We start from the raw sequence: 26,790 nt of genomic DNA, 5'->3' as shown, positions 1-26,790 counted from the left end.
TCTTATAACATTTTGAAACCTTAAAAGATAGCAAAATAATAACAAATTCACGTAGTCACAGATTGTGTTATGCAACACATGCGTGTTTCATTCCCAAAATTGTATTTCCTAACAGGAAAACAATGGCCAGCCGTTGGCAGCAAGACTTCAACCTGGGCAGCCAAGTATGACCCAATGGCATGACCACTGCGATTACTAGAGAGAGAGATGTGAGCAAACTATACCTACTTCACACCCTCATATCTAAAATACCAAGAGAAACGAAAGAGCCACATGAGCACGTACTAAGACACGGCTTACATCCACTGCAGAGATCGCAACTCCTGCAAACTGATGAAATGCCAATGAGATGCATCTCATATATTTCCAACTTTTAATAATTTGCTTGCCCAGCCCTGTGACTTTACAAAGAGCCACCCATTTGCTGTCGTATTAGCACATTCTGATGCATAAGTCCTTGTCCGCAAGGGAGGTGGAGCTGCGGGCCTTTGTGAGTTGTAAATGTACTACTTTTAACCATTATACTGTCAGCTAATGAATTTCTCATAGACAAGGAAAAACCCTTCGGCCCACTAAACAACCACTCTCTCACCAAATGACATCCAAAGAAGATGATCTCACAAGGGCAAAATAAAACTGGGAACTTGCAGCTTTGATCTGATTCAGGAAGGCCTCTTTACATAAAGCAAGCTTTCAAACTCTAGCCCACAGATTACATCCTGCATAACAAGAAGCAACATATGAGAAACTAATGTTTCTTGTAATAAATAAAATAGTATGCTGTGCATGTCATTATAACTCACTAGAAATGTGTGAAGAGAGACCTCGAGAATAAGAGATAGATATGTAAGTACGTATGGATGCATATATTGATATATTTAAATATGCAAATTCTTTACACAACCATGAACATATTCTTTACCAAAAAATGCAACTTTGCAACCCAAAATGCACTTTCGATGTCGTACTTAAAGCCAAAATCTAAATAGGTTGCTGCGTACACACACAAAATTCTTCCCAATTAAATCCATACTTACAGTAGGGCTTTCTGGATTAATATCAAAAGTATTTATGGCACAAGGCTCGGCCAAAATTTCCCAAGGCGCCTCACCTATTAAAAAAAAAACTGGAAATGTTAAGGGGCCAGTGAAACATCTACATTCTCTGGGCTCATTTCTTCTACATTTTTTGGGCTGATTTACTAAAAATAGAAAGTATTTTGATGCAAGCCCATAACCTGCTTCTACAACTCCAAGGATGCCATCTTCTGAGCACATCATTATGGGAGGAATTTTACTCGACAATACGCTGCTCCTAGAAAAAGAGAATGAATCAAACTTTACGTCCCAAACGTCACTTTCAGCCATAGTGCCTCCAAGAGGTTGCCCTCTGAGATCTGAGGAACCACAAAGTTGAATAGGTTCCTTTTGCCATCTAAGATCCCAGGCCAGCACAGTACCATCTGAACCTCCCACCTTAACAGAAAAAAGAAAATTAGACTCGTGTACAAAAACTGGAACTCAGGAAAAAGCATGTTTATTTTCCCCATCACTTACCACACAGACATGTTTACGAGAAGGATGCACATCAACAGTATGAATAAAGCCGCTTCCTCTCCCAGGGGTCCTGACACCAAAAAACAAGTAGCCGTTTCACTAGAAGATCGCTGTCTACACTCTGCAGATGTTTGTCTACACTCTACAGCATCGAATGTACCCAAAAAAAATACATGTATAAGTCGGGCTGAAAATCATGTAGCACGGACACTTTTACACGTCTCCATACCATAAAAAATGTGTCAAGATGAACTGAAGACTAGAGGCAGCAACGATGCAGCACGCGGCAATGGCAAGAGCGAGGACTGGTTGCGGGGGTAAGACTGGGGCTGCAGGTGTGGCCCGTGGGTAGGGGGCAAGGCAACATCCTCAAAAGTGACTCTCCGAATCTCTATTTCCTTGATAGGTTGTTTATGCATCTTCGACTCATTGAAGATCACATCTGAACTACGGATGACTCGACGAGATTCCGGGTGCCAGAGACGATATCCCATCTCTCCATCTGCACCATATCCAATGAAAATACATTTGTGTGACTTTGGCTCTAACTTTTGGCGAAGTTGTTTAGGCATGTGAGCATAAGCTTCACAACCAAAAACACGTAGATGGTCATAGTGGGGCTTACGTTTATACCATAATTCTTCTGGAATCTCGTAATTCAATGGCGTACTAGGCAAACGATTTATAATGTGCACTGCGGTCAAGACGGCTTCTGCCCAAAAAGCCTTGTGTGAGATTTACCCTAGAAAGCATGGTTGTGACTCTTTCCTGAATCGTATGATTCATACACTCATCAACTCCATTCTGAGTTGGTGTGTATGGTGCAGTAAACTGCCTTTTAATCCCCCTTTTAGCACAGAAATTGTCAAACTCCTTGGAGACATACTCTCCACTGTTGTCAGTCCGCAATCTCTTGAGTTTCTTGCCAGACTGATTCTCAACGAGTGCTAAAAAAATTTGGAACACAGGAAGACACCTTTCGAGTAGATTCATCTATGAATGTCACAAAATAGCTGGCCCCCCTAGAGATTTGATTGACATAGGACCGCAAACATCACTATGCACTAAATCTAGAGGTTCAGCTCGCTTTTGACCCAATGGTAAGTGCACGGACCTAGTCTGTTTGCCATAGATACAGTGCTCACAAACAGGAAAGTCAACATAAGACAAGACAGGTAAGTAGCCAAAGCGAGTCAAAGTTCTCATTCCTTTTTGGCTAATATGACCTAGCCGACAATGCCACAACTCAGTAGACGGCAACTCGGCTATAGATATGTAATCATGACCAACATCTGACACATGCATGGAATACACGATACCATGCTTCTGACCTCTGAGTACAACAAGATTACCTTTGTGTACTATCCACGAACCATTGCCAAATGTGGTGTTGTACCCCAAATCATCAAGTTGACCAACAGAAATCAAGCTTTTAGTCAACTTGGGCACATGTCTGACATTACATTAAGTAAAGTGCGTGCCATTCCTTAGATGCAATTTGACGTTTCCGACACCCTCAATGTCTAGTTCATAAGCATCACCAAGTCTCACTTTGCCACAAGAGTGAGAATAAGTAGAGAACCACTCTCTATGTGGTGTCACATGGAAACTCACACCAAAATCTACTATCCAATTTTGTGCATACTGCGCATCTTCTGTAACAAGAGCCTCGACAGGTAGATCTGCTGTGAAGACCAATACGTTAGAGGTAAGTGGCATAACTGTGGGGGAGCAGGAGAGAGAGCCCACTTGCTGTCCTATGCAATGAGAGTGAAGGAGAAGAGGAGAGAGGCGCTGAAGAAGCTCACGCAGAGAAGAACGTGAGAGAGAGAGAGAGCTCGTAGAATTTTTGGGAAAAGCCACGCTATGTTTTATTTGGGCTTCACCTTTGAGTATATGAGTAAGTGACTAGGGGGCCATTCACACTTGGGCCCCCTCACTTATAAGTCTTTTAACTTATAAGTTAATAAGTACAAGGCACTTAGGCCTTTATTCCCTAACAACCTCCCACCTAAAGGCAATGTACCTTGGGAGATCAAAGAATCAGCTAACTATGATACATCAGCTGATCATGCACTTACTCATCCAACACCCATCATCTGACGGCAATATGCAAACCGCTCTGCTGGAAGACTCTTGGTCAAAAGATCTGCAGGATTGTCATCTGTGTGCACCTTGACAAGTGTAATGCTCTTGTCATCAAGCACACTCCTGATAAAATGATACTTCACCTCTATGTGCTTTGTCTTGGCATGAAAAAGAGGATTCCTTGCAAGCATAATAGCACTCTGACTATCACAGTGTAGCACAGGAACCGGTGACTTAATGCCAAGCTCTTCTACCAAACGCATGAGCCACAAAGCTTCTTTGCATGCCTCAGTGGCAGCCACATACTCAGCCTCAGTGGTAGACAAAGCAACACATTTTTGCAGTCTAGAAATCCAAGAAACTGCACCTCCTGTGAATGTAAACACATATCCAGAGGTAGACTTCCTGCAATCTGGATGTCCAGCAAAATTTGCATCTGTAAAGCCATGCACAGATGTCTCACTCTTCCCAAAACAAATGCACAAGTCTTTAGTGCCTTTCAAGTATCTCAAGATACACTTCACTGCTTCCCAATGCTTTTTGCCAGGATTGCTCATGTACCTACTTACCACTCCCACCGCAAATGCAATGTCCGGACGTGTAGCAACCATAGCATACATCAAACTGCCAACGGCTGATGCATAAGGAATCTTGGCCATTTCAGCCCGCATATCATCTGTGTTTGGGCAGTCATGTGCAGTCAGTTTTACATATGGAGGCAGCGGAGTACCAAGTGCCTTTCCCCATCCATATGAAAACGATGTAGCACCTTATTAACATAATCTCGTTGAGATAGATACAGACGCATGTTGGGTCTATCTCGAGAGATACGCATGCCCAAAATATGATTAGCATCACCAAGATCCTTCATGTCAAAGCGATTCTTTAGGCTTTGCTGTAATGCATCCAACTCCGTGACATTTTTACCCGCAATAAGCATGTCATCAACATACAAAATCAGCAATAGAAGAGATCCATCACTTGCCGTTTTGATATACAAACAGTGATCAGAATTACTTCTTTTGTATCCTTGAGACCTCATGAATGTATCAAACTTGTGATACCATGCACGGGGAGACTGTTTCAAACCATACAAGCTCTTCAAGAGTCTACATACTTTCTTCTCTTGCCCCTTTGACACAAAACCTTCTGGCTGCATCATATAGATCATCTCAAGCAAATCGCCATGCAAAAACGTTGTTTTGACATCCATTTGCTTTAACTCCATATCTTCAGAAGCAACCAGGCCTAAAACAAGACGTAATGTGGCAAGCTTTACAACAGGAGAAAAAATCTCATCAAAATCCACACCATGCTTTTGCTTGTACCCTTTAGCAACCAAACGTGCCTTGTACTTAGAAGAAGCATCAGATGTGACCTTGGTCTTGTAAACCCATTTACATGGCAGAGCCTTATGCCCTTTAGGCAAATCAACCAAGTCCCATGTATGGTTTTTCTCCAAAGACTGCATTTCCGAAACCATTGCTTTGAACCATTTCTTACTGTCTTCCCGTTGCATAGCCTCTTTATAGCAAGACGGCTCACCACAATCAGTGAGCATGACATAGTCCAAAGACGGTTCATATCTATCGGGGGGCCTTGTCACCCGAGTAGACCTACGCACCCAATGATCCATAACAGGTGGATTTTCAGCCTGTAAACCATCAAAAACAGCAGGCTGTTCAGCCGGTTGCATCGCAACAACGGGCGGTCTAGGAGCATCAACCTGTTCCCCTACCTGTGGTGCATCAATGGCAACTTGTTGGGGCTGATTTTCAGCAGCTAATGGCTGATTTTCAGCATGTAAAGGCTGCTGAACATTGGGCCTTCTTGGCTGTCCATATGTAACATCTTCACGAAAAACAACCCGGCGCACTTCCTCGACCTTTGTGGGCTGATTGTGCATGCAATTCTCATTGAAGATGACATCATTGCTGCGTATGATTTTCCGTAATGCGGGATTCCATAATCTATATCCCATTTCACCATCCTCACCATATCCTAGGAAAATGCATTTATGAGACTTTGGTTCTAGTTTGGTGCGCAGTTCACTTCGGATGTGAACATAGGCCTCACAACCAAACACTCTTAAATGTGCATATGAGGGTGGCTTGCCAGACCACACCTCCTCAGGCACCTTTCCACCCAAAGCCTTGCTAGGTGAGCGATTAATCAAGTGAATAGCTGTTTGCACAGCTTCTGCCCAAAAACCATGAGGTAATGCAGCATGTGACAGCATACTCCGAACTTTCTCTTGGATAGTCCGGTTCAACCTCTCTGCAACTCCATTCTGAGAGGGATTAAAAGGAGCCGTGAGCTCTCTTTTAATACCTTTAGTAGCACAAAAGTCAATAAATGCTTTTGATACATACTCCCTCCCATTGTCTGAGCGCAAAGACCTAAGCTTCTTGTCAGTTTGATTCTCAACAAACGCAAGAAACTTCTTGAAAGTATCCAAAACATCGCTTTTAGCACGTATTGGATACACCCACACCTTACGTGTAGTATCATCGATAAACGAGACAAAATATTTCTTTCCCCCTAAGGACAACTGTGGCATTTCACATACATCGGAATGCACTAAGTCTAACCTGTCAGACTTCAAAGAAAGAGACCTTTTGTGCGGTGTTTGACTGTGCTTACCATAAATACAGTGCTCACAATGAGAAAAATCAGCATACCTCAAACACGGCAAATAACCACAACGAGACAGAGTTTCCATTCCTCTTTTACTCATGTGTCCCAACCGGCCATGCCACAAAGAAACACTTGGCTGCTCGGTTACGCCGACAACATGGTCACGCACACTAGATACATGCAAAGGATACAAAGTGTCTGATTTACAACCCTTGGCTGCAATCCGGGCCCCTTTACAAATTTTCCACTTGCTATCACCAAAAGTGGTGTGATAGCCTGTATCATCTAGCTGCCCTGTACTAATCAAACTCTTCTTGAGTTGTGGCACATGGCGCACTTTGTGCAAAACAAAAGTCATACCATCAGCAAAGGAAAACTGGACACTGCCAATACCTGCAATGTCACATGCATAGTTGTCTCCCAAATAAACAGTGCCCTGCACCTCACCTGAGTACTGTGTAAACCAATCCCTATGAGGTGTTACATGAAAGGAGGCACCTGAATCAAGAATCCAAGTATGCATGTCCACATCAGAACCCATAGCAAGGGCATGTGCATCCACAGAAGAGGCATTGAGTACATCAGTGCTGCTGTCACTGTCACAACTACTAGCAACATTGATTTCCTCAATCAACACAGTGCTCTTCTTGGCATTTCCCTTGTCCTTTGCATCAGTTTCAGCACCCTTGTTCTTCTCTTTCTTCCACTCATAGCATTCCCGTTTATAATGCCCTTTCTTTCCACAATGATGACACACAACATCTTTCCTACGAGATTTGCTGCGTGCCCTGTCCTTACTGTCAGATTTCTCCCTCTGTTGAGACCTGCCTCTCAAGTGCAATGCATTAGAAGACCCACCTGTGGTGTTCTTCCTGTTCATCTCTTCCATCAAGAGAGAACTCTCTACATCTGCATACTTAAGTGACGCACTTGAGTTACTAAGAGCTGTCCGGAATACATCCCAACTCTCGGGCAATGTGCATAGCAGAAAAGTAGCTTTGAACTCCTCATCAATCGTGAATTTTAGCTCTGTCAGTTGGCTGAAAATAGAATTGAATTCATTGAGGTGCACTGACATGTGCGTGCCCTCCTTCATGCGGAGATCCATAAGCTTCTTAAGCCAATACACTTTACTGGCAGCACTCTGCTGTGCATACAACTCGTCTAAACGCTTCCACATGCCCCATGCTATCTGCTCATTCTCTACATTGAAGAGTAAATTGTCAGACACCGAAAGCATGATCGTGGAGCGAGCCAACTCGTCCACTTCTTCCCATTCTTCAACCTCCATATCAACCGGTTTCACACCCTGTAACTTAATAGGTTTCGCCTGTTTCTTCTGCAACATCACATTATAACATTGCTTCTTCCATATAGCAAAGTTATGGGCACCTTCAAGCTTGCGAATGTGCAACAAATTGCCACTTTCACTGCTAGAAGCCATTCTGAGTGATTACAAACATTGAAACCCTGTTTTGCCGACCTAAACACGCCCAAATGTGCGCAATCGAGCAAAAAACAGCTTGCTGTTACAGAAAAACAGCGAGCAAATTTCACGCGAAATCACTCCAAAACGGCGTACATTCACTGCCAAACCCTTACCAAAGGTTTCCACAAGGTGTATACATCATTTGCTTGCTGAAATTCCTTGTTTTGGGGCAAAAATCAGACCTGTAAACACCTGTTTTGCTGAATTTTCAGAACCTCGTTGGTGGAAACACCTGTAAGATTGACCTGTGAGACTTGCCCTAATGAAATTGCATCAAATTGACCCCGAAATTGGTCAATTTCAGCAGAAATAGGCTGCTGTTCGCCAGTTTTTGAAACCCTAATTTTGGGGAAACTGTCACCGGAGGTCGATTCTACACGGTGAGAGGATCCCTTCGCGACAGAGTTGATCGAAAACGGTTGAATATCCTTCCCGCAGCGAGCAAAAACAGAATTCTGATCTGTGTTGCGAAGATGGCTCTCTTGGAAACCCTAGAGCTCTGATACCATGTGTGGGGGAGCAGGAGAGAGAGCCCACTTGCTGTCCTATGCAATGAGAGTGAAGGAGAAGAGGAGAGAGGCGCTGAAGAAGCTCACGCAGAGAAGAACGTGAGAGAGAGAGAGAGCTCGTAGAATTTTTGGGAAAAGCCACGCTATGTTTTATTTGGGCTTCACCTTTGAGTATATGAGTAAGTGACTAGGGGGCCATTCACACTTGGGCCCCCTCACTTATAAGTCTTTTAACTTATAAGTTAATAAGTACAAGGCACTTAGGCCTTTATTCCCTAACAATAACAACCGCTGGAAGAGTCTCTACAATAGGAGCATTTGAAGACTCTAGCACATTGATCTCCTCTAACTTTGCTTTGCCCTTGTTTGATGGAGATGATGCTACAACAAGAGGTGCAACGCGCCACCATGGACCACGAGCGTGAAGAAAGAAGGGCAGCTATGGAGCTCGAGCGTGAGCAAGCACGCGAGGCTCAATGCATAGCGGCCGAAGAGAAGCGTGCGGCTATGGAGTTACCACGAAAGGCGCAGAGGGACCAACGCATGCAAGAGTTGCTCCTACAGGTCAGTGTAACAGGGAACGGGGGGAACACGGCCCAAACGTTCCGAAACGGCGTTTCGGACGAGTCTCGTTCCCGAAATGGAGATGGGAATGGAACGCCATTCCGGAACGGGGTGTAACCGGAACGGTGTTCCGGAATGGGGGGAACGAGGCAGAACAACGAAACGCGGGGCGGAACGGGCAAAAGTAGGCATTTGGGGAAAACAAAGTCGGCTTTTGGGGGCAGATTTGGGACTGTTCGGGGAACATATTTGGTGCAGTTTGAGGGCAGGTTAGGGGGCAGATTTGGGAGTAGTTTTGGGGTTGTTTAGGAGTTTATTTAGGACTAAGCTGAATGTAGGTAATTCAAGCCTTACTTTAGGTGGACCGTTCAGGCCCTGTTCCCGTTCCGTCCCCCCTCCTCCTCCCCGTTCCCGTACCATTCCGGACCCTCCCATTCCCGTTCCCCGTTCCCGTTCCAGGTAACTATGCTACAGGTACTCTCCATGAAAGGCGAGCCACTCAAGGAGACCGGCGGGTCATTGTAACAAACTTGGACACTCCAAGTCAAGAGTCTACCGCGACACAGCAGAGATTCACTTCAAAACACTTCACGATTCACACTAGATTCGAGTCTCGACACGGCCAGGCGTAGTTCCGTGCCTAGAGATACTGGCCCCAAAGATTGGCGCCCCTTTCGGTATTTCTTTTTGTATTAATATGTGTTCAAAGTACAAGAGAGTGGGAGGGTTCTCACTCTCAGACTCTGCGTCCAGATGCTCTGAGAAGTGAGGGCCCTGCCCACTAATTTATAGGTTACAAGGGATGCCCAAAAGCAGAGCCCCAAAGGCTGTCAACTTTAAAACCTTGTAAAAATAAAGCAATTAATCCAAAAGCTTCTCAAATCAACCAGTGTAGGATTTTCAGTAGTGCAAAAAACGAAAATCCGTACGCTCTACCACGTCAGCTCCAGTACGACTGAATTTGCAATCTCAGATTGCAATCTGTCTGCAGGTGAAAGGATGACGAGAACTGCAACCATGTGCCAATGTTCTCCCAAATAGCCTTCCAAAACAAACTCGTGAATCGGGGATCTCTGTCAGAAACAATTGTCTCAAGCATGCCATGTAATCTGAATATCTGGGCAATGTACAGTCTTGCTAAGTGATCCGGCTTGACTGTTTTCTTCACTACTTGCTAAATCTGTCAATAACAGTACAGATACCATCGTGCCCACTTTGTGTCTTCGGGAGATCAAAAATGAAATCCATAGCAATACTTTCCCAGGGGCGGGTGAAAATGGATAAAGGCTGTAACAATCCCTGTGCTTCATGCCTATCAAACTTGACCTTCTAGCATACCAAGCAACTGCGTACAAAATCGTCCACGTCCTTCTTGAGTCTCGGCCAAAAGAAGTATTGCTCCACACCTTTCAAGGTGGTATCAATGCCGCAATGACCCGTAAATGGTGGACAGTGGCATTCGGTTAGAACCTTTTCCCTCAATGGCTGTGTAACGCACAACATCGTTTTCTTCATCAAGTAGCCATCCCGAATGGAATATCCCACTACTACCTCCCCATTCTGTATTCGACTGAATACATCTGCAAACTCTGGATTTGTAGCGTACTGATCGACCATATCCTCAAAGCTTCTATGATGTATCGCGGAAATAGCCAAGACCAACGGCTTCCGAGACAAAGCATCTGCCACCAAGTTCTTCAGTTCCTGCACATGGACAATCTGGAAGTGAAATTGTGACAAGATGTTCGCCCACCGCATCTACTTTTCCAATAGCTGCTTCAGTGACAAGAAGTAGCGTAAACTCTAATGATCTGTTAAGACTGTAAAATCGGCTCCGAGTAGGTAATGTTGCCACTGAGTAAGAGCATGGATAACCGCCAAAAGCTCTCTCTCATATATCTGTGTTGTCAATTCCGGCCTTGAAAACAATCGGCTATCATAGCCTTCTTGCATTAAGACCGCACCCAAACTACGACCACAAGCATCAAAATATACTTCGAATGACTTCTGCAAATCCGGCAAAGTCAAAATTGGTCATGTAGTCAATTTCTCTTTCAATGTCTGAAAGGCAATCACTTCTACGGGTCCCCACGAGAAGGGGACTCCTTTCTGTGTCAAAATATGCAAAGGGGAAGCAACCTCTGCAAACTTTCTAATAAACCGCCGGTAGTAAGAACATAAACCCAAGAAGCTTCTAACTTCATGGACATTCTTCAAATCTGACCAATCACGTATAGTCTCAATCTTGGCCGGGTCCATCTACACTCCTGCTGCTGAGACGATGTGTCCCAAAAATTGTATCTCTGATAAGAAAAATTCACTCTTCTTTGCATTGATCACCAACTTGTGATCCCGCAATGCCTGAAAGACCTGTAGCAGATGTTCTCTATGTTCTGCCTCATCCTTGGAGAAGACAATAATGTCATCAAAGAAAGTGCCAACAAAAGATCTGTACTCTCTGAAAATCATGTCCGCCATTCGGTTACAAGTCATTGGAGCATTGGTAAGGCCAAAAGGCATCACCAAAAATTCTAATAAACCGAAGGTCGTCCAAAAAGCTGTCTTGTAGACATCTCCCGGTGCGATTCAGATTTGATGATATTCGCTCTTCAAATTGATCCTGCTGAAACAAGAGGATCCCTGTAGTCGGTCAAGAATACCATCGATCTTGGGAATCGGAAATCTTCTCTTGATGGTGATTTTGTTGAGCTCTATAATCAATGCACATTCTCCAAGATCCGTCTTTCTTCAAAAACAACATTGGAGAGCAATAAGATGAAGTACTCGGCTGGATAAGACCCTTTTCAAAGAGGTCTTTCAGTTGGTTCATAATCTCTTCATTCCGGGCTCGGCTCACATGGCAAGGTGGCCGGTTCGGTGGTGTGCTTCCAGGTATCAGATCAATGGTATGATCTTGCTGGTGGCAACTCGCCTGGCAGGCCTTCAGAAAAGCAATCGGCATGAGTGTGGAGAAAATCTTGGCGTTCTTTATCAAGTTCAGACATATTTGTTCTATGTTCATCATTCAACTCTTTCAAAAAGATCGACTAAACAAACAGACTGGATTTCATTAATTTCAAAACAGCCGAAGCCGATACAATAGGGACAGACTCGCTCTTCAGATTCACATCAAGTACAATGTTTCGGCCCTTTTAAGTAGTCAATGTCGCTTTCTTCGCCCGATAATCGACCACGGCGTTGTTCTTATGGTACCAAGGGACTCCCAAGAGGACACCACAACCTTCCAAGGGCATTATGTAGAAGTCCTCGTGCACCAAATACCCCTGACAATGCAACCGAAGTTTGCCAATGACAGGTGTAATGGCCACGTCCCTGTCGGTTGCCGCTAGAACTGCCTCTGCTTGTGGTCCCATCTGATTCGGTGTAATCTCAAGCCATGCCGCCAATTCAGGTGAAATGAAGTTGGCCTTGGCTCCTCCATCAAAGAAAATCAAGGCTTCTTGATCTTTCACTTTGCCCCAAGCTCGGCAAAGTTCTGTACTTTCATCAATCGTGCTTGGGTCAGTACCCATGCAATCTGGAACCAGTCCTACTTTCATCTTGCCTTTTCGTCCACGTTCCTCAGCTGCTTTCGAACTCTCTGGCCTTTCTTCATTCTGTTCTTTTCTTGGGGGCTCTTCTTCTTTCTACTTTCATTATTAGAAGTCTGTTCGGTTTTCTAAATCATGATCTCATATGTGGGGTAAGTCAAATTACCTAAATGTATGGCAAAACCCCGTTTCGCATAACCCATCAATTCTTGAATAGAATTTGACTTTTGTTCTAAGCAGTGATCTCGGATCTCTGTAGGAAGTCCGCAGCAAAACCGCTCAATCTGTTCTTTAAATGAGATCTTAAATGAAGAGACTGGTAGAAAAGAGCTCCAAAATCTCTCACAATGTGCGTCCAGAGAATCTCTCTTGGTCATCCAAAGATGATTCCAAGCAATTCGTATATCTTGTTCGTACTCCCGAGTCAACCAAGAAGAAATAAAAAGCCTTTTGAATTTCAGCCATTTAATTGGCGCTTCCTTGTTCAATAGAAGAGTGGACCACCATGTTTGAGCATTTCCCTTCAAGAAAGAGGTAGCCCTCCGAATCTTAGTGCTCTGAGTAATGCCCTCCGGAGAAAGCTATGACAAACTGCTGTATGAAGGCCAAAGCTCTCGAAGCATCTCGGAATCCAAAAAAAGTGTCAAACTTAATTGACTATCCACCTTCTTTAAATTCTCTAACTTTCTTGCTCTTATCTTCGAGGAAGTCATACTAGTTGGCTTTATAGAAATCCTTCTTCTTTGCGTAAAATATGTTATCATCGAAGTCCAAACTATCTGAGGATGAGTCCTTCTAATGCCATTGGTAGAACTCCATATGAGGCAGCATTTGGTTGTCCGTTTCAGTCTTTGTTGACTCGATCGGTCAATCAGTTGCCTGATGCCAATAGTGAGAGCCAGTCTTTGGATGAGATTACTGAGAATGTGAAGCTTTGGCTAAGCAAGGCTCGGGAATCTTATTCTCGTCAAGCTAACAAGCATCGTCAGGATGTTACTATCAAGGAAGGGGATTGGGTTTACCTATTGGCATCAGTTGCCTAATGCAAATAGTGAGAGCCAGTCTTTGTGTCACAAGGCGAGCACCACGTGCCAATAGAAAAGAACAGACTAAACACGCTTTTTAGCACTTCAATAACAACTGAACTGAAAGAGAGAGAGATGACACGCGACATGGAGTGGCGGAATTCCACCCCAGAGAGTACTGGCCCCAAACCTTGGCGCCCCTTTCGATATTTCTTTATATTGCATCAACATAGTACAAGCAGGTACTCCAGACTCTGCACCTTCGTAAGGAAGCATGCCAGAGAATGAGCCCTAGCCTCATATTTAAAGGCCCTTGGCCTAAAAAGCAATTACAGTGAAAAGCCTTCAAACTTAAAAGCATCTAGTCCAAAAGCAAAGCCAAAAAGTTGCCATCGTAAATCACGGAAATCCGTACAACCTGCCACGTCATCAGCCAGCGCAATTTTTGAAAATCTCCCTGCTACCCCTAGGTTAGGGTAAGGGTTTTTACAATTTTAGGGTTTCTGGCATCATAATTAGGGTTTGCAGGTTTTAGGGTTAGGGTTTCCAAAATTAGGGTTTCAACAGTTAGGGTTTCTGGTAGAAATTAGGGTTAGGGTTTTTGCTCTGGGGCAACCACGTCATCACTTTGTGACACTTCTTTTGCTACTGGTTCTTCTTAGGGTTTAGGCCCCTCGGTCGGTGGCTCCGTTCTTCAGTAGGTCGACACGTCAACAGTTTGCTGCACCTTCGCCAAGAAGCATGCCAGAGAATGAGCCCTAGCCTCATATTTAAAGGCCCTTGGCCTAAAAAGCAATTATAGTGAAAAGCCTTCAAACTTAAAAGCATCTAGTCCAAAAGCAAAGCCAAAAAGCTGTCAGTGTAAATCACGAAAATTCGTACAACCTGCCACGTCATCAGTCAGTGCAATTTTCAAAAATCTCCTTGCTACACTTAGGGTTAGGGTTAGGGTTTCTACAGTTTTAGGGTTTTTGGCAACAAAATTAGGGTTTACAGGTTTTAGGGTTAGGGTTTCCATAATTAGGGTTTGCAAGTTTTAGGGTTAGGGTTTCCAAAATTAGGGTTTGCAGGTTTTAGGGTTAGGATTTTCAAAATTAGGGTTTCAACAGTTAGGGTTTCTGGCAAAAATTAGGGTTAGAGTTTCTGCTCTCGAGCAACCACGTCATCACTTTGTGACACTTCTTCTGCTACTTGTTCTTCTTAGGGTTTAGGCCCCTCGACCGGTAGCTCCGTTCTTCAGTAGGTCGACACGTCAGCAGTTTGTTACACTTTGGATGAGATTACTGAGAATGTGAAGCTTCGGCTAAGCAAGGCTCGAGAATCTTATTCTCGTCAGGCTAACAAGCATCATCAGGATGTTACCATCAAGGAAGGGGATTGGGTTTACCTTAGGATCATGAAGCAACGTCTCAAGCAAGTAGGAAAGAAGTGTCCAAAGTTGTCTTTTCGTATGTATGGAAAAGAATGGTCCTTTTCCAGGCATTGAAAAGATAAATGAGGTTTCTATGAAATTGCAGTTGCCCAACTCATGGTCAATGCACAACGTTTTCCATGTTTCTTGGTTGAAGTTGTTTCAAGGAGACCCACCAAAGGACATTTTTGAAGAAGAAGAACCACAGATCATTGATGAAACAGAAGTCATGGAAACGGAGCAAATTTTGTTGCATCGGTTCTGCCATGGTTCAAAGAAGCAAGCAAGACAATACCTTTTGAAGTTCAGAGATCGAGGAACCCACAAGGCACTGTGGGTTGATGAAGCATTTTTCATAGATTACCTTGAGTTGTTGGCAGACTATAAAGAAGCCATGCAGCTCGGTACCAGTACCTCACCTTGAAAAGGGAGGGATGTCACGTGCACATCTAACCCTATGTGCATGTGGACAAGCTATTCCTACTTCTAGGGTTTAGGTAGCCTAAGAAGTGTTCTGGCACCTTGTGAGCCTGTACGCGGACCATACATGTTCAGGCATTTAGAGTAGCTGCATACCCTCTGATTGCACAACCCATGATCACTAGAATTACATTCAACATCATAAGCAATTTCCAATGCATGAACCCTTTTTTTGAACCACCATTTTTCCGCTTATTATTAGTAAGTGACTTTTTTTAATCCAAATCGTGGAGGTTGTGGAAGCACTGCTCGACTCAGCTCTCTGCACCTATATAAGGAGGCCATTGGATACTTGGAAGAGACAGACGACCTAGGTGAAGAAGACTAAGGAGCACACTGTCACGTGCACATTCTGTCACGTACACATCTAACCCTATGTGTACGTTGACAAGCTACTTCATGACATGGATTCAGTTCAGCTAGCTTAGGAAGTGTTCTGGCACGTTTGAGAGTCTGTTCGCAGACCGTGCATGTCCAGGTGTCACAAGTGTCACCAGGAGTTCTTGTTGCCTTCAATAAATAAGTACTAGATATTTTTTTTATATTTTTTTTTTTACTTGTTTCCTCGGGACCCTTGAAAAGGTGCAAGTGGACATTGCATGGCCAGTGTGAAACGGCTGCAGCTGAATAGGTTTCTCACATCGAGAGTCTGGGTCAGTCAATCGGGGACTGGTCGGGCCAATTAGCACTGAATTCTGATGAGTATGGAAGCCTGTGCCCACCAAATGAAATCTGGGCCACTCGGAAAGTCACTTACAACTTTATAAGTGAGTGGGAACTAGGGAATTAACTCAAAGGGGCAAACTGGACACTTGGCAGTTGTAGAGCCATTTGCAAGACACCTCAGCTGGAGGGGGCACCCATTTGAGGCTGGGGCTGATTTTTGCTTATCCAACGTTTTGCATCATACTCAAATTCAGCCCTAGCATTTTTGAGAGCAGCAAAACCCTTAGCGTTTTTGCAGATTCTCGACGGTAGAACACCCCTTGCATCAGCGTTTTGCATTTGCAGCAGTCAGACTCCGCACCGCAAGTCCCAAACCTCGCAGATCTCATCTTCCGGCAGCAGATCCTCGCCGCATGGTCAAATCCACCGAAGTTTGCAGATTCAGCCCAGAAAACGCAGATTTCAGCATCTGTGTTTTCAATGCGTCGTCGTCGCATCGTCGTCATCACCGTCGTCACCGACATAGAATCAGAATTCAGCAGATAAAGATTTGCAGATTTCAACCATTAGCGTTTTCAGATGTCAGTCCATCTCATCGTCGACATCGTCGGCAAGTCCATTGCATTGTAGAGATTTGTGCAATCAATAGTAGACCGCTCCCGCCATAGAGAGTAGGGCCTTCGGAGGAGGGTTTGACAACATTCTGATGTCGTATTCTTCTCTCTTATCTCTCAGTCTTAGTACCTTCATTCACAATGTTTACCACTTTGTTTTGTGATCATTTTCACTCTCACTAAAGGAATGGAAGGCTCTCCCTTCCGTAAGTAAAAGGAACCTTGAGCACAGTTCGGAGCACTCATCTTGAGCAAAGTTCAACATACACTTCCGTTGCACCTTACATTGGTATCAAAGCTTTGGCAATGTTCTGTATCACTCAAGAAAAGAACCACATAATTTTTTTGCTTGTTGCAGTCACACGTAACCCAAGACCTCTTGGGCGTGTCGATTCCTAATCGTGTTTTTGAAGAGTGACAAGAAACCCAAGAAAGAAGGGCTTGTCCAGCCTCCCCTTGTTTCTCTTTTCACTCATTGAGAGCGGACCGTGCACTTAGTGGTCGGCCAATCGACGTGAGGTGGGAAAAGGCAACCTTGGTGTAAGCGCAAGGCCGCCAAGAGGTGCACCCGTGGGAAAGAGAGGAGCTCAGGTAAGAGAAGATCCTTCTCGAACACAAATTGCAAGCTAAAGAAGAACCTCCGGAACCTCAAGACTCTCAAGCCCCTCAAGAACCTCAAGAACCCAAGAACCCAAGACCCACAAGAACCCAAGTTCTTCGTGAACTTAAGAACCAAAGATCTCAGTGTATGGTCATCACCCGGAAGCGGAATGGATACTTTACATGAAGGTGATGAGCATGAAGAAGAATTTTCCCCACCAGGAGGTTTTTCCGACCCTCCCCCTTCCCCACCTACGCCAACGATTGTACCAAATCCGATGGAGGCTTTGATCAAGTCGATGATGGACATGATGATACGACAACATAGACAATACGTAGCATGGTACGAAGAAAGAATGGCAACCATAGAGCGTGAGCGCGAGCAAATACGCTTGGCGGCCGCAGAAAGAAAAACATAATTGCATTGCGAGCAAGTTGTTCATTCTTCATCTCTCATTCCTAATACGCAGGAGAAGATTGAAAAGAATCAGGAGAAGAAGACTCTCTCAGTCTCTTCTTTTCCAAAGCACGACACACATGCTTTGCTTGATAATGATAAGCATGATGATTTGCATGATAATGATAAGCATGATGATCTGCGTGATCAAGATGTGATTATTCACGAGCATGATGATTTGCATGATCAAGATGTGAGATTATTCACGAGCATGATGATTTGTATGATCAAGATGTGATTATTCACGAGCATGATGATTTGCAGGATAAAGATGTGATTGTTCACAAGGATGATGGTTTAGTTGATACTTTGTCTAGTGAAGCTAACCTCATTGCAGATACGATCAATCACAAAGACTCGATCTTGGCTCCCGAGTCGAGGTCCAAAGAAACCCCACAAGAAGTATTATGTGTGCGCAGATTAGTCGACAGGCATTGTTCGAGTATTTCATTCGTGATGCTTTCCTGTATTTTAGTCACAATCCTTATGTGATCCCTTTTCATAGGCATGACATATGGTATCATGAACACGATTCACTCATGAATGAGCACGGATAAATGCGGATTACTCATGAAAAGATGGAATGTTTGCATTCAAGGAATTCACCTACCATGTCTCTTCCTTGGCATGACACAGTATCCGAAAGAGCACAAGAAGGATTGAGCATCAAGCACCGGCATTTCCATTGTGATTTGCCACATTTGATAGATTTAGATCAAAAAGACAAGTTTCAACCCCATTGTTTGCGTGTGTTTGATGAACGGTTTGGCACGGAGATCTGACCGTGCGACGAGGATCTGTTGCGGGAAGGTGAGATCTGCGAGGTTCGGGACTTCTTCTGCGTGTTCTAACTACTGAAAACTGAAAACGCTGGTCTATGGGCTGATTCTGTCGCGAAGATCTACAAAAACGCTGAGGTTGATCTGCAAACCAAAAACGCTAGGGCTGAAAACTAACCTTGCAAGGAAATCTGCTAACGCTAACGCTAGGGCTGATCTGCTGTCGCCAGGGGATCTGCTATCGCTAGGGCTAATCTGCTGTGTCTCATGGTCGTCGAGGTTGCTCTGCAATGAAAAAACACCAAGGCTGATCTTGGGAGTGAAAACGCTAGGCTCTGCTGTTGGGCAAAACGCTACGTTGGTCTTGGGGGGTCCTGCTGAGAAGGTGTCTGTTGAACCGGAGCTCCTACTTGGTCTTGGGGGGTCCTGCTGAGAAGGTGTCTGTTGAACCGGAGCTCCTGCTGCCTCTTCTACCAGAAAGTGATAGCGCTAGGTTTCTACATATACAAACTTAGCAAAATTGCCCTACCTGGTTTCCAACAAAAGTCACTTAAAAATAATAAGTGAAAATGTCAAAAATAGGGAAAATAGATCTATGCACTGTAAGAATGCTCCTGATGGGTTCTGACTGAAATCCGATGGTCGTGTTGTGTGCAACCAGAGGATATGCATCTACTCTAAGTGTCTGGACATGCACAGTCTGCGAACAGACTCACAAAAGTGCCAGATCACTCTTATTCTAGACTGACTTGACTAAACTGAACCCTGGTCATGTTGTAGCTTGTCGACGAACACGTAGGATTGGATGTGTCACGTGACATTACGACATAATTCTTGGTCGGCATTGGTTATTCAAGTATGATCCAGCAATTAGCTTTCGGCATACTATCAAGTTGTTCAAAGATGGACATGAACTGGTTTTACAAGAGCCTTATCGTGGGGAATGAATGATTCAAGCCTCACGTATACAAGTCAAACGGCATGATACAGTGGATTATGAAACGAACATCATTTTCGATGCGGATGCAGAAATTATTATTGATGAATTTTTTAATTCATTAATTTCCCTTGAATCAATTGATGAAGACAAAGATGATTTCGAGCAAGAAGTTTTTCCAAGTGATACTTCGTTACCAGATAAAGATATAGTTGTAGATTCTGAGTCAAAAGACCATTATGATTTCTTTGATTCTTTGCTTGATGATGATATGCCAAGGAACGTCACGATTGTGCCTGTGTTACATTATTACATCTAGTCCTAGTTGTAGATACGAGAAGTGGCAACCAAGGAGGACCCCTACGCTTGGATGGTCACGACTCTTCACTCTAGAAACATGCCTCTTCACTAAAAGTCAGTCACACCCCTTCAACCCAATGGTTGCAGCTCTTCGTCCCAAGGATGTGTCTTTACGTCTAAAGTCGTGTCTCTTCACCATGAGACATGTCTTTTCATTTGTGATTCTTTGTCTCCTATATAAGGAGTCTATTGTACTCAATTTCATTCAATCAATCAAATCAATTCTTGTCTCTTGAGTTTTAATTTAATCTTAAATATAATGTTTTACTAATCCTCACACTCAACCACAAAAAGAGGAGGCATGAGTTCTCATAGCGGAGCTCTCTCTCCCTCTTGGAATATTCAGAAACCCGCTTTGCCTACAACTTCCTCATGCTTGGCCGTTTGTCCACTTGTAGTGGAACACTGAGAGGGCTATTTCTTAGTGCTAAATAGAACCGCATGCAAGAGTCTTCATCCGCGATCGGCAGAGAGTGGAGACCGAGCCAACCATACCAAGTGGTGGGAGAAGGTGAAGACGCTTGATGCTATGGTGTTCTCAAAGAGTATTCAAAATCTCAAACAAGTGGTTCATCTTGTTGCATAAGAGTGGATCTCCGTCTTCCATACTCCCAAATGTTTGTAAAGCCATCTTCCTGCATCCTACTACTTGTCGTAATAACAAGAGCATCCATATATAAATTTGACACATGTAGACATATTCTGCAACTAATGAAATTTCTTTTTTATTTTCAAAATTGTCAGAATCAACATCTGTTCGCATCAATGCATAGGGCTCGTCAAGAGGATCAACTTCAACTTTACTGCATGTCCAATTTCTCATTTGTTGAAGAGATTTTTAGAGGTCTCTTAAACACAAAAAAGCACCAAAAACATGTTTGTTTGGCTTTTAACGGCAAAAACAAACTCTTGCTTCTTCATCTCCTCTTTGTTGTTGTTTCTTCTTCTTCCAGCTCCATAGCTTCCAGGTGCATTCTAATACCACCACTATAGACACGGGGTGGCGGAGTTCCACTCCTAGAAGTATAGGCCCCAAACCTTGGCACCCTTTTCGGTTTCCCTTTTCGGTTTCCCTTTTTTATTGATCTTCACGGAGTACAAGAGCTGGAGGACAACGCTCTACAATCTCCTCCAAAGCTGATCTGGAAAAGTGACCCTCAAGGCTCATGTTAAAAGGCCACTCACCGAAAAACAACAAAAGCTTGCACTGCATCCAAAAGAAATTGCTAAAAACTGCACGCCTAACAAGCTCTTCATCTTGCGTCGAATCCACCACATCATCAGTCGGAATTCACGCCGCATTTTACGAGATCTATATCAACACATCCGTACAATGGTGCCCCTTCGTCACTTTCAATCCTTTCTCTCTCATCTTCTATTGAGACTGCCACGTCATCACTTTTGACCACAAATCTCCTAAAGTATACTAGATTATAGGCTTTTTATAAAGGGGTAGAAATTATTCGTACCTAATAACAAAAACCCTTTAATACTACATACAAACACTACATACCTTTCCACCTTGCATGGGTACAAGCTTTTGGCCGCAGTCACTACAGCAAATAACAATGGAGCTTTTAGATAAGCAACATTGGCTTTTGGACGCCTACTGCTATATCCGTAGCTTTTGGGGCTTAATTGCCTATATAAGTGTGCCCTTGGGGTCACTTTTGCAGGTCGGTGCATAATTCCATGTTGCAGAGTGACACCCCGGTTATTGTACTCTGTGACTTTATTGATATAATATGAAAAGAAGCACCGAAAGGGACTCCAAACTCTAGGGCCAATGCAACTAGAAGTGGAGCTCTGTCACTTCCTATCTCGACTATAGTTTGTTTGTTATCAAGTTTCAATTATGTTCGTGTGTCTGCAGTAGATTTTCCGCCTAACTACAGTGCGATTTGCACTATCACCTTTATCCTACTCAACTCTCGCTCTCTTCGATGTGAGACAATGCGTTGGGACACCAGTAAGGAGCCTCATCACCTATGCACTTCATGCCCTCAACATGTTCGCGAATCTAAGTATCACACCCTACTTGAGTGCTCAAACTTTGATCACATTAGAATTTGCTTTCCCCACTTTTTCTAACCATAAGCTCTTCCAACACACATTCCTCTCCCAACCACGATGTGGACTCTCAATGGTGAGTCCAGCATAACAAGGAACGGGCCGAACGCACCCTAAACGTTCCAAAATGGCGTTCCAAATGGGTATAGCTCCCAAAACGGGGTCGGGAACAAAACACCGTACCGGAATGGGGTGTAACCAGAATGCTGACCCAAAACGGGGCGGAACGCCAAAACAGTAAACTGTACAGTCAAATATTTTTTAACTAGCCATTTGGGGGTATGTTTGGGGCTGTTTGGGGGCAAATTTGGGGGCATGTTTGGGGCTATTTGGAGGGCTGATTTGGGGCTGTTTGGGGGCTCGTCTCACCTCCTCCTCAAGCTTGAAACGTAGATCAATATCTCCAAGAACCCTAGCGGGTTCAAGCAGGTGGTATCTCTGTCGAAGGAAAAAAAGCCTCAAGATGTCGATCCTGTGGAGGATCCCTACGCCTCTACACCTATCTAACTAGAGATATCTCTATCTGCCTCTATCGCCTTCTCCTCTTCTTCTTTGCTTCTCTCCTCTTGGCCCTCTCAATCTCTGACCTTTTAGAAATCTCTGCCTGACACTCTTAAGGCACTATATGCTGCCTCTGCTATATCCGCCTAGAGCAACCAGCTGCCATATGACCAGCTCTGCCACATACAGACGTAAACCAATTAAAAATTACTCGCTGGCATAGATCTCCTCCATGAATTGTCAGTGGAAGGAGAAACCAAGGAGGATTCTTCGTGAAAGAGGACCCTCACTCAGAGCAAAACCTAGACTACTACTAATCTCTATTCTATGCGGCTAAAACTCTGGCAAGTCCTAGAAACCTCACTATAACTCCTAGACCCTCACCAAGGCTAGCTGGATCTTAAGGTGTAAGATTTCAATTAAAAATACAAATTATTGTAACACAAAAAGTGCTTTCAAAAAACTTAGAATTCAGCTAAAATTCCAAATTCCTGGAACACAAAGTGTCCTTGCATATTAAACTAAAGATATTCTTTGTCAGTCTAGGTGTGCATACAAGTAGAAAAGTTTGTAATATTTACCACTTGTTGGACATCTGGACAGGCCCACCAGATCGTCGATGGTCCCACCATTGCAAAGAAAATCCTAGTCCAGCAGTCACAAATTCAGCAGGGGAAGCCCAGTGAACAGCCATAAAAGAAGTCAGTCCATGGTTGTCAACTAAGGAGACATGCCTAAGATGTGACTCGGCAAGCTTGCTAAGATTGATCTTCCCATCTTCACCAACAGAAATACAATCATGAGTATCACTTTGTAGGTCCATGCCAGTGATTGCACCATCGTGAATAGGTGAAGAACTGAGGGGAGCAGGGGATACTCCATCTGGGCCGAGAAGCTTGCTGACAATGAAGGATATAGTTCCTGCAAAGGTAGCAGAAGCAACAAGGGCCTGCTGCGACGAAAGAGGTGAAGTCTTCAGGGAAGATACACGCGCCGGTAGCTGCCAGGAAGCTTGAGGATGTATGCTAGGACCCTCGTCAAGTGATAAGGATGACAGCTGAAGCGTGAATGAGCCTGTGTCCGGATCCCAAAGAGCAGTAGCAAGAGATTGATGCCATGCTGTTGCAGGAGGCATCCAGCGCACCGCATCGACATAGCACCCCAGCGGAATGCGCCATACTTCGACACCCCCTGTTAGGGAAACATCTTCAGTCGCTCTTACGATAGGGCTGGCCTCCATAATCATGTCCATGGACCGGGCACCACCTGTCTGTCAATCTTCTGTTCTTCCGAGCTTCATACCCAGTACCAGCGAACGAAAGACAACACTCGGACGGGCATCTGCGTGACTCCTCTTCTTCACGAGGTGCATCTACTAACATATCTACTATTCTACTATTAACATAATATTAACATAATATGGCGGAAGGGGGAGCCCTTTACACATGTCGCAATCTCCGACCTGAAGGTTAAAGTCCAAAACGAAAAAAAGCTCCTTTGCACGCGATAAAGAGGTAGAGAGGGGGAGAGAGAGAGGCCGCCGAAGCGGCCGGCCGTACTAGTAGGCCTAATCATCGAACAATACGAGCAGCTAAAGAAGCAAGTTAAGCTATCATGCTTTCATTGCCATAAGAGTGAAAGTATTGAATTAAATAGTATAAATGTTGGGATGTTCATGTGTATTGCCGAGGCAAGAAAGTGGGAACTGTCAAAGCGAGGCCACGATGTCGGGCTGAGAAACCGTCAAAGCAAATTTACTCCGAAATGGGCATAGGAGGAAAGCTGATAACGACGCTACGCCAGAGTAGATCCAAACCACTCTTGCTAAGTCGAAGCTGAGAAAATGCTCGATGCCACCTTTCACTGCTAGAGGGAAGTACTCGCTGACGCGTAGCTGCCAATGCAGAGCAACCAAGGAGAGCACCGAAAGCCAAGACTACAGTAGTTGAAGTCGTATGACACTGGAGGAGAGCCGGTGCGCTCTCTCTCCTTCCCTCACTCTATGCCAATGTCGTCGAAGGGTCTCGGGCCAATGTTGGAGGATGCCCAAGCTCGCTCGCTCGTGCGCTAGCCAAAAACATCGTCGTCTCGCTCTCTCCTGTGTATACACACTTGAGAGTGCCAATGCACTCTCTCTCCTTCCCTCGCTCTATGTCGATGTCACTGGAGGGTGTCGGGCCAATGATAGGGGATGCCCAACCTTACTCGCTTGTGCATTTGTTGAAAAACATCGGCGTCTCTCTCTCTCCAAAGTATACACACCTGAGAGCGTAGGCTCTCTCTCTCTCTCTCTCTCTCTCTCTCTCTCTCTCTCTCTCTCTCTCTCTCTCTCTCTCTCGTTTGTCATCATTGACGCTCAAGCTTGTGTGTGTGTGTGTGTGTGTGTGTGTGTGTGAACACACTCTTAAAGAGAAAAAAACTTTGATTCTCTCTGTAGAAAAACTATGTAGCTTCTGTGTGTGTGTGTGTGTGTGTGTGTGTGTGTGTCCCTTGCTCCTTGAATTCGCCTTCAACTCACTCGATTGGCTGCAGATGATTGAGGACTGTCTGAGTCTTGGCTGCCCACTTCACGTGTTGATTTTCCAATGCTGAATGTCCAATTACCGCAAGCCTTGCTCACTAATTTTACTTGCCCCCATTTGCAGCTTATCATCAAGCTTGCTCTCGACTCAAGTTTTGATGTTGATGCCCGTGAGCTCAAGAATCCCTAGGTTTTGTTGCTTGATGTCGAGCTCCTCCTACTAATTGACTGCAAAAAATCAACAATGGCTTGCTGCACAAGCTTTATACAAGATGAATACAAATGTCTAAGCTCGGATCTACAATATGGGTGTAATGGAAATGGCCTATGAACTTTGAGAGTAGCGGAATTAGGAAATTAGATGAAGCACTTTTGTGAAATTACTTTGTGAGCATAGCGGGTGAACTTAATTGATAGTAGCAACATAAACATGGTACTTAGTTAACTTGGCATGAACAATACTTTTGCAAGAGAGAGAGTTTAGAGAACATGACAACAATTGAGGACCGGATTCATATGGAGCCGGTCCCCCATCCAATAGGCATTTGTATTATAGTTTCTCCCATCAAGAGGGACTTGGTACAATACAATCTTTGTGTTCCTTGTGACCTAGGTGATGCAATGAAGATGGAAAGCTTCATGCATCACAAGCATAATATAAACTTTGTAGAAAGCATTAACTATCTCAAGGCCTCAAACACCTTCAAAGGTGGAGAGAGCTAGCGGGGAATGAGGATAGGGAAGAGGAAGAAGAAACATTCCATAGGAGAAAGAAATAGTTCTTCACTTATCATCACTCTTCTTGCTAGCATACATGATAGCTGAAGGTGCCGCGGGAAGCGTGTGCGAGAGCAGAGAGAGAGAGAGAGAGAGAGACCTGCTTTGGGTGGAGCACACAGCAACGTTATCCGCAGCTCCTTATTCTATTGTATTAAAGAATAAGTGTATACCTAGTTAAGTTAGTAGATGGGTTAGTAGTAAGTGGGATGTCCAGCCAGTTGGCCTGAATCCCAACAAACTCCCACTTGAAGGCCAACACAGCCCAAGTGACCTGGTATGTACAACAGTGAAGCAATCTAGTGGCTTCAACCTATACCCATCAACTCACTGCAATGTGTAAACCACTCCAAAGCTAAGCCTTTCATCAAAGCATCTGCTGGGTTGTCGTCAGTGTGTACCTTGACCAAATCAATGAGCTTTTTGGCCAAGAAATCTCTCACGAGATGATACCTGACTTCAATGTGTTTCGATTTGGAGTGAAACACGGGATTCCTTGCCAATGCAAGAGCACTCTAACTATCACAATATATCACTGGAGTCTCATCAATGCCAAGATTTCTGACCAAGCGAGATAACCATACAGCCTCTTTACTTGCATCCGACAATGCAACGTACTCTGCTTCCGTAGTGGAAGACGACGTACAATCTTAAAGACATGACCTCCAAGATATTGCAGCTCCGGCAAATATGAAGACATAGCCCGATGTCGATCTTCTATTGTCGACACAACCCGCATAGTCTATATCCGCATAACCCACGATGGATGCATCACTGTTCCCGAAGTGTAAACACTTGATGACCATACCTTTGAGGTACCTAAGAATGTGCTTCCAATGCTTGCTACCAGGATTTGCCATATATCGGCTCACCAGTCCCACTGCAAAAGCAATGTCTGGTCTTGTGGCCACCATAGCATACATGAGGCTACCCACTGCCGAAGAATATGGTACCTTATCCATTTCAGCTTGCTCAACATCAGATTTGGGTGTATCTTCCTTGCTGAGTTTCAAGAATGCCTGCATTGGGGTACTCAATGCTTTCCCCCCCTGCATATTGAAACGCTGCAAAAATTTCTCAATGTATGTTTCCTGAGATAACTCAAGAATACGACGTTTGCAATCTCTTTTGATTCGCATGCCAAGAAAGTGTGTAGCATCCCCCAAATCTTTCATTGCAAAATTATTGCTAAGTGTTT

At 44.2% G+C, this 26,790-nt stretch overlaps 1 protein-coding gene across 1 annotated transcript; it reads right to left on the bottom strand.

Moving 5' to 3' along the window:
- Positions 1-23,661, bottom strand: LOC147431307 (Transducin/WD40 repeat-like superfamily protein). The gene is made up of 5 exons (XM_086493917.1): positions 22,876-23,661; positions 1,557-1,626; positions 1,238-1,475; positions 1,038-1,111; positions 1-719 (listed from the first exon to the last, which is right to left on the bottom strand). Exons 1-5 carry the CDS (start codon positions 23,544-23,546, stop codon positions 663-665), a joined length of 1,110 nt encoding a protein of 369 aa, XP_086350043.1. The 5' UTR covers positions 23,547-23,661; the 3' UTR covers positions 1-662.
- Between the last annotated feature and the right edge of the window lie 3,129 nt (positions 23,662-26,790).

This window comes from Adiantum capillus-veneris, chromosome 21, assembly GCF_014529385.1.
Source record: "Adiantum capillus-veneris isolate H3 chromosome 21, ASM1452938v2, whole genome shotgun sequence".
Classification (NCBI taxonomy): Eukaryota; Viridiplantae; Streptophyta; class Polypodiopsida; order Polypodiales; family Pteridaceae; genus Adiantum; species Adiantum capillus-veneris.
Note: the sequence above shows the minus strand (reverse complement) of the source record. Positions and strands in the feature narration are given on the sequence as shown.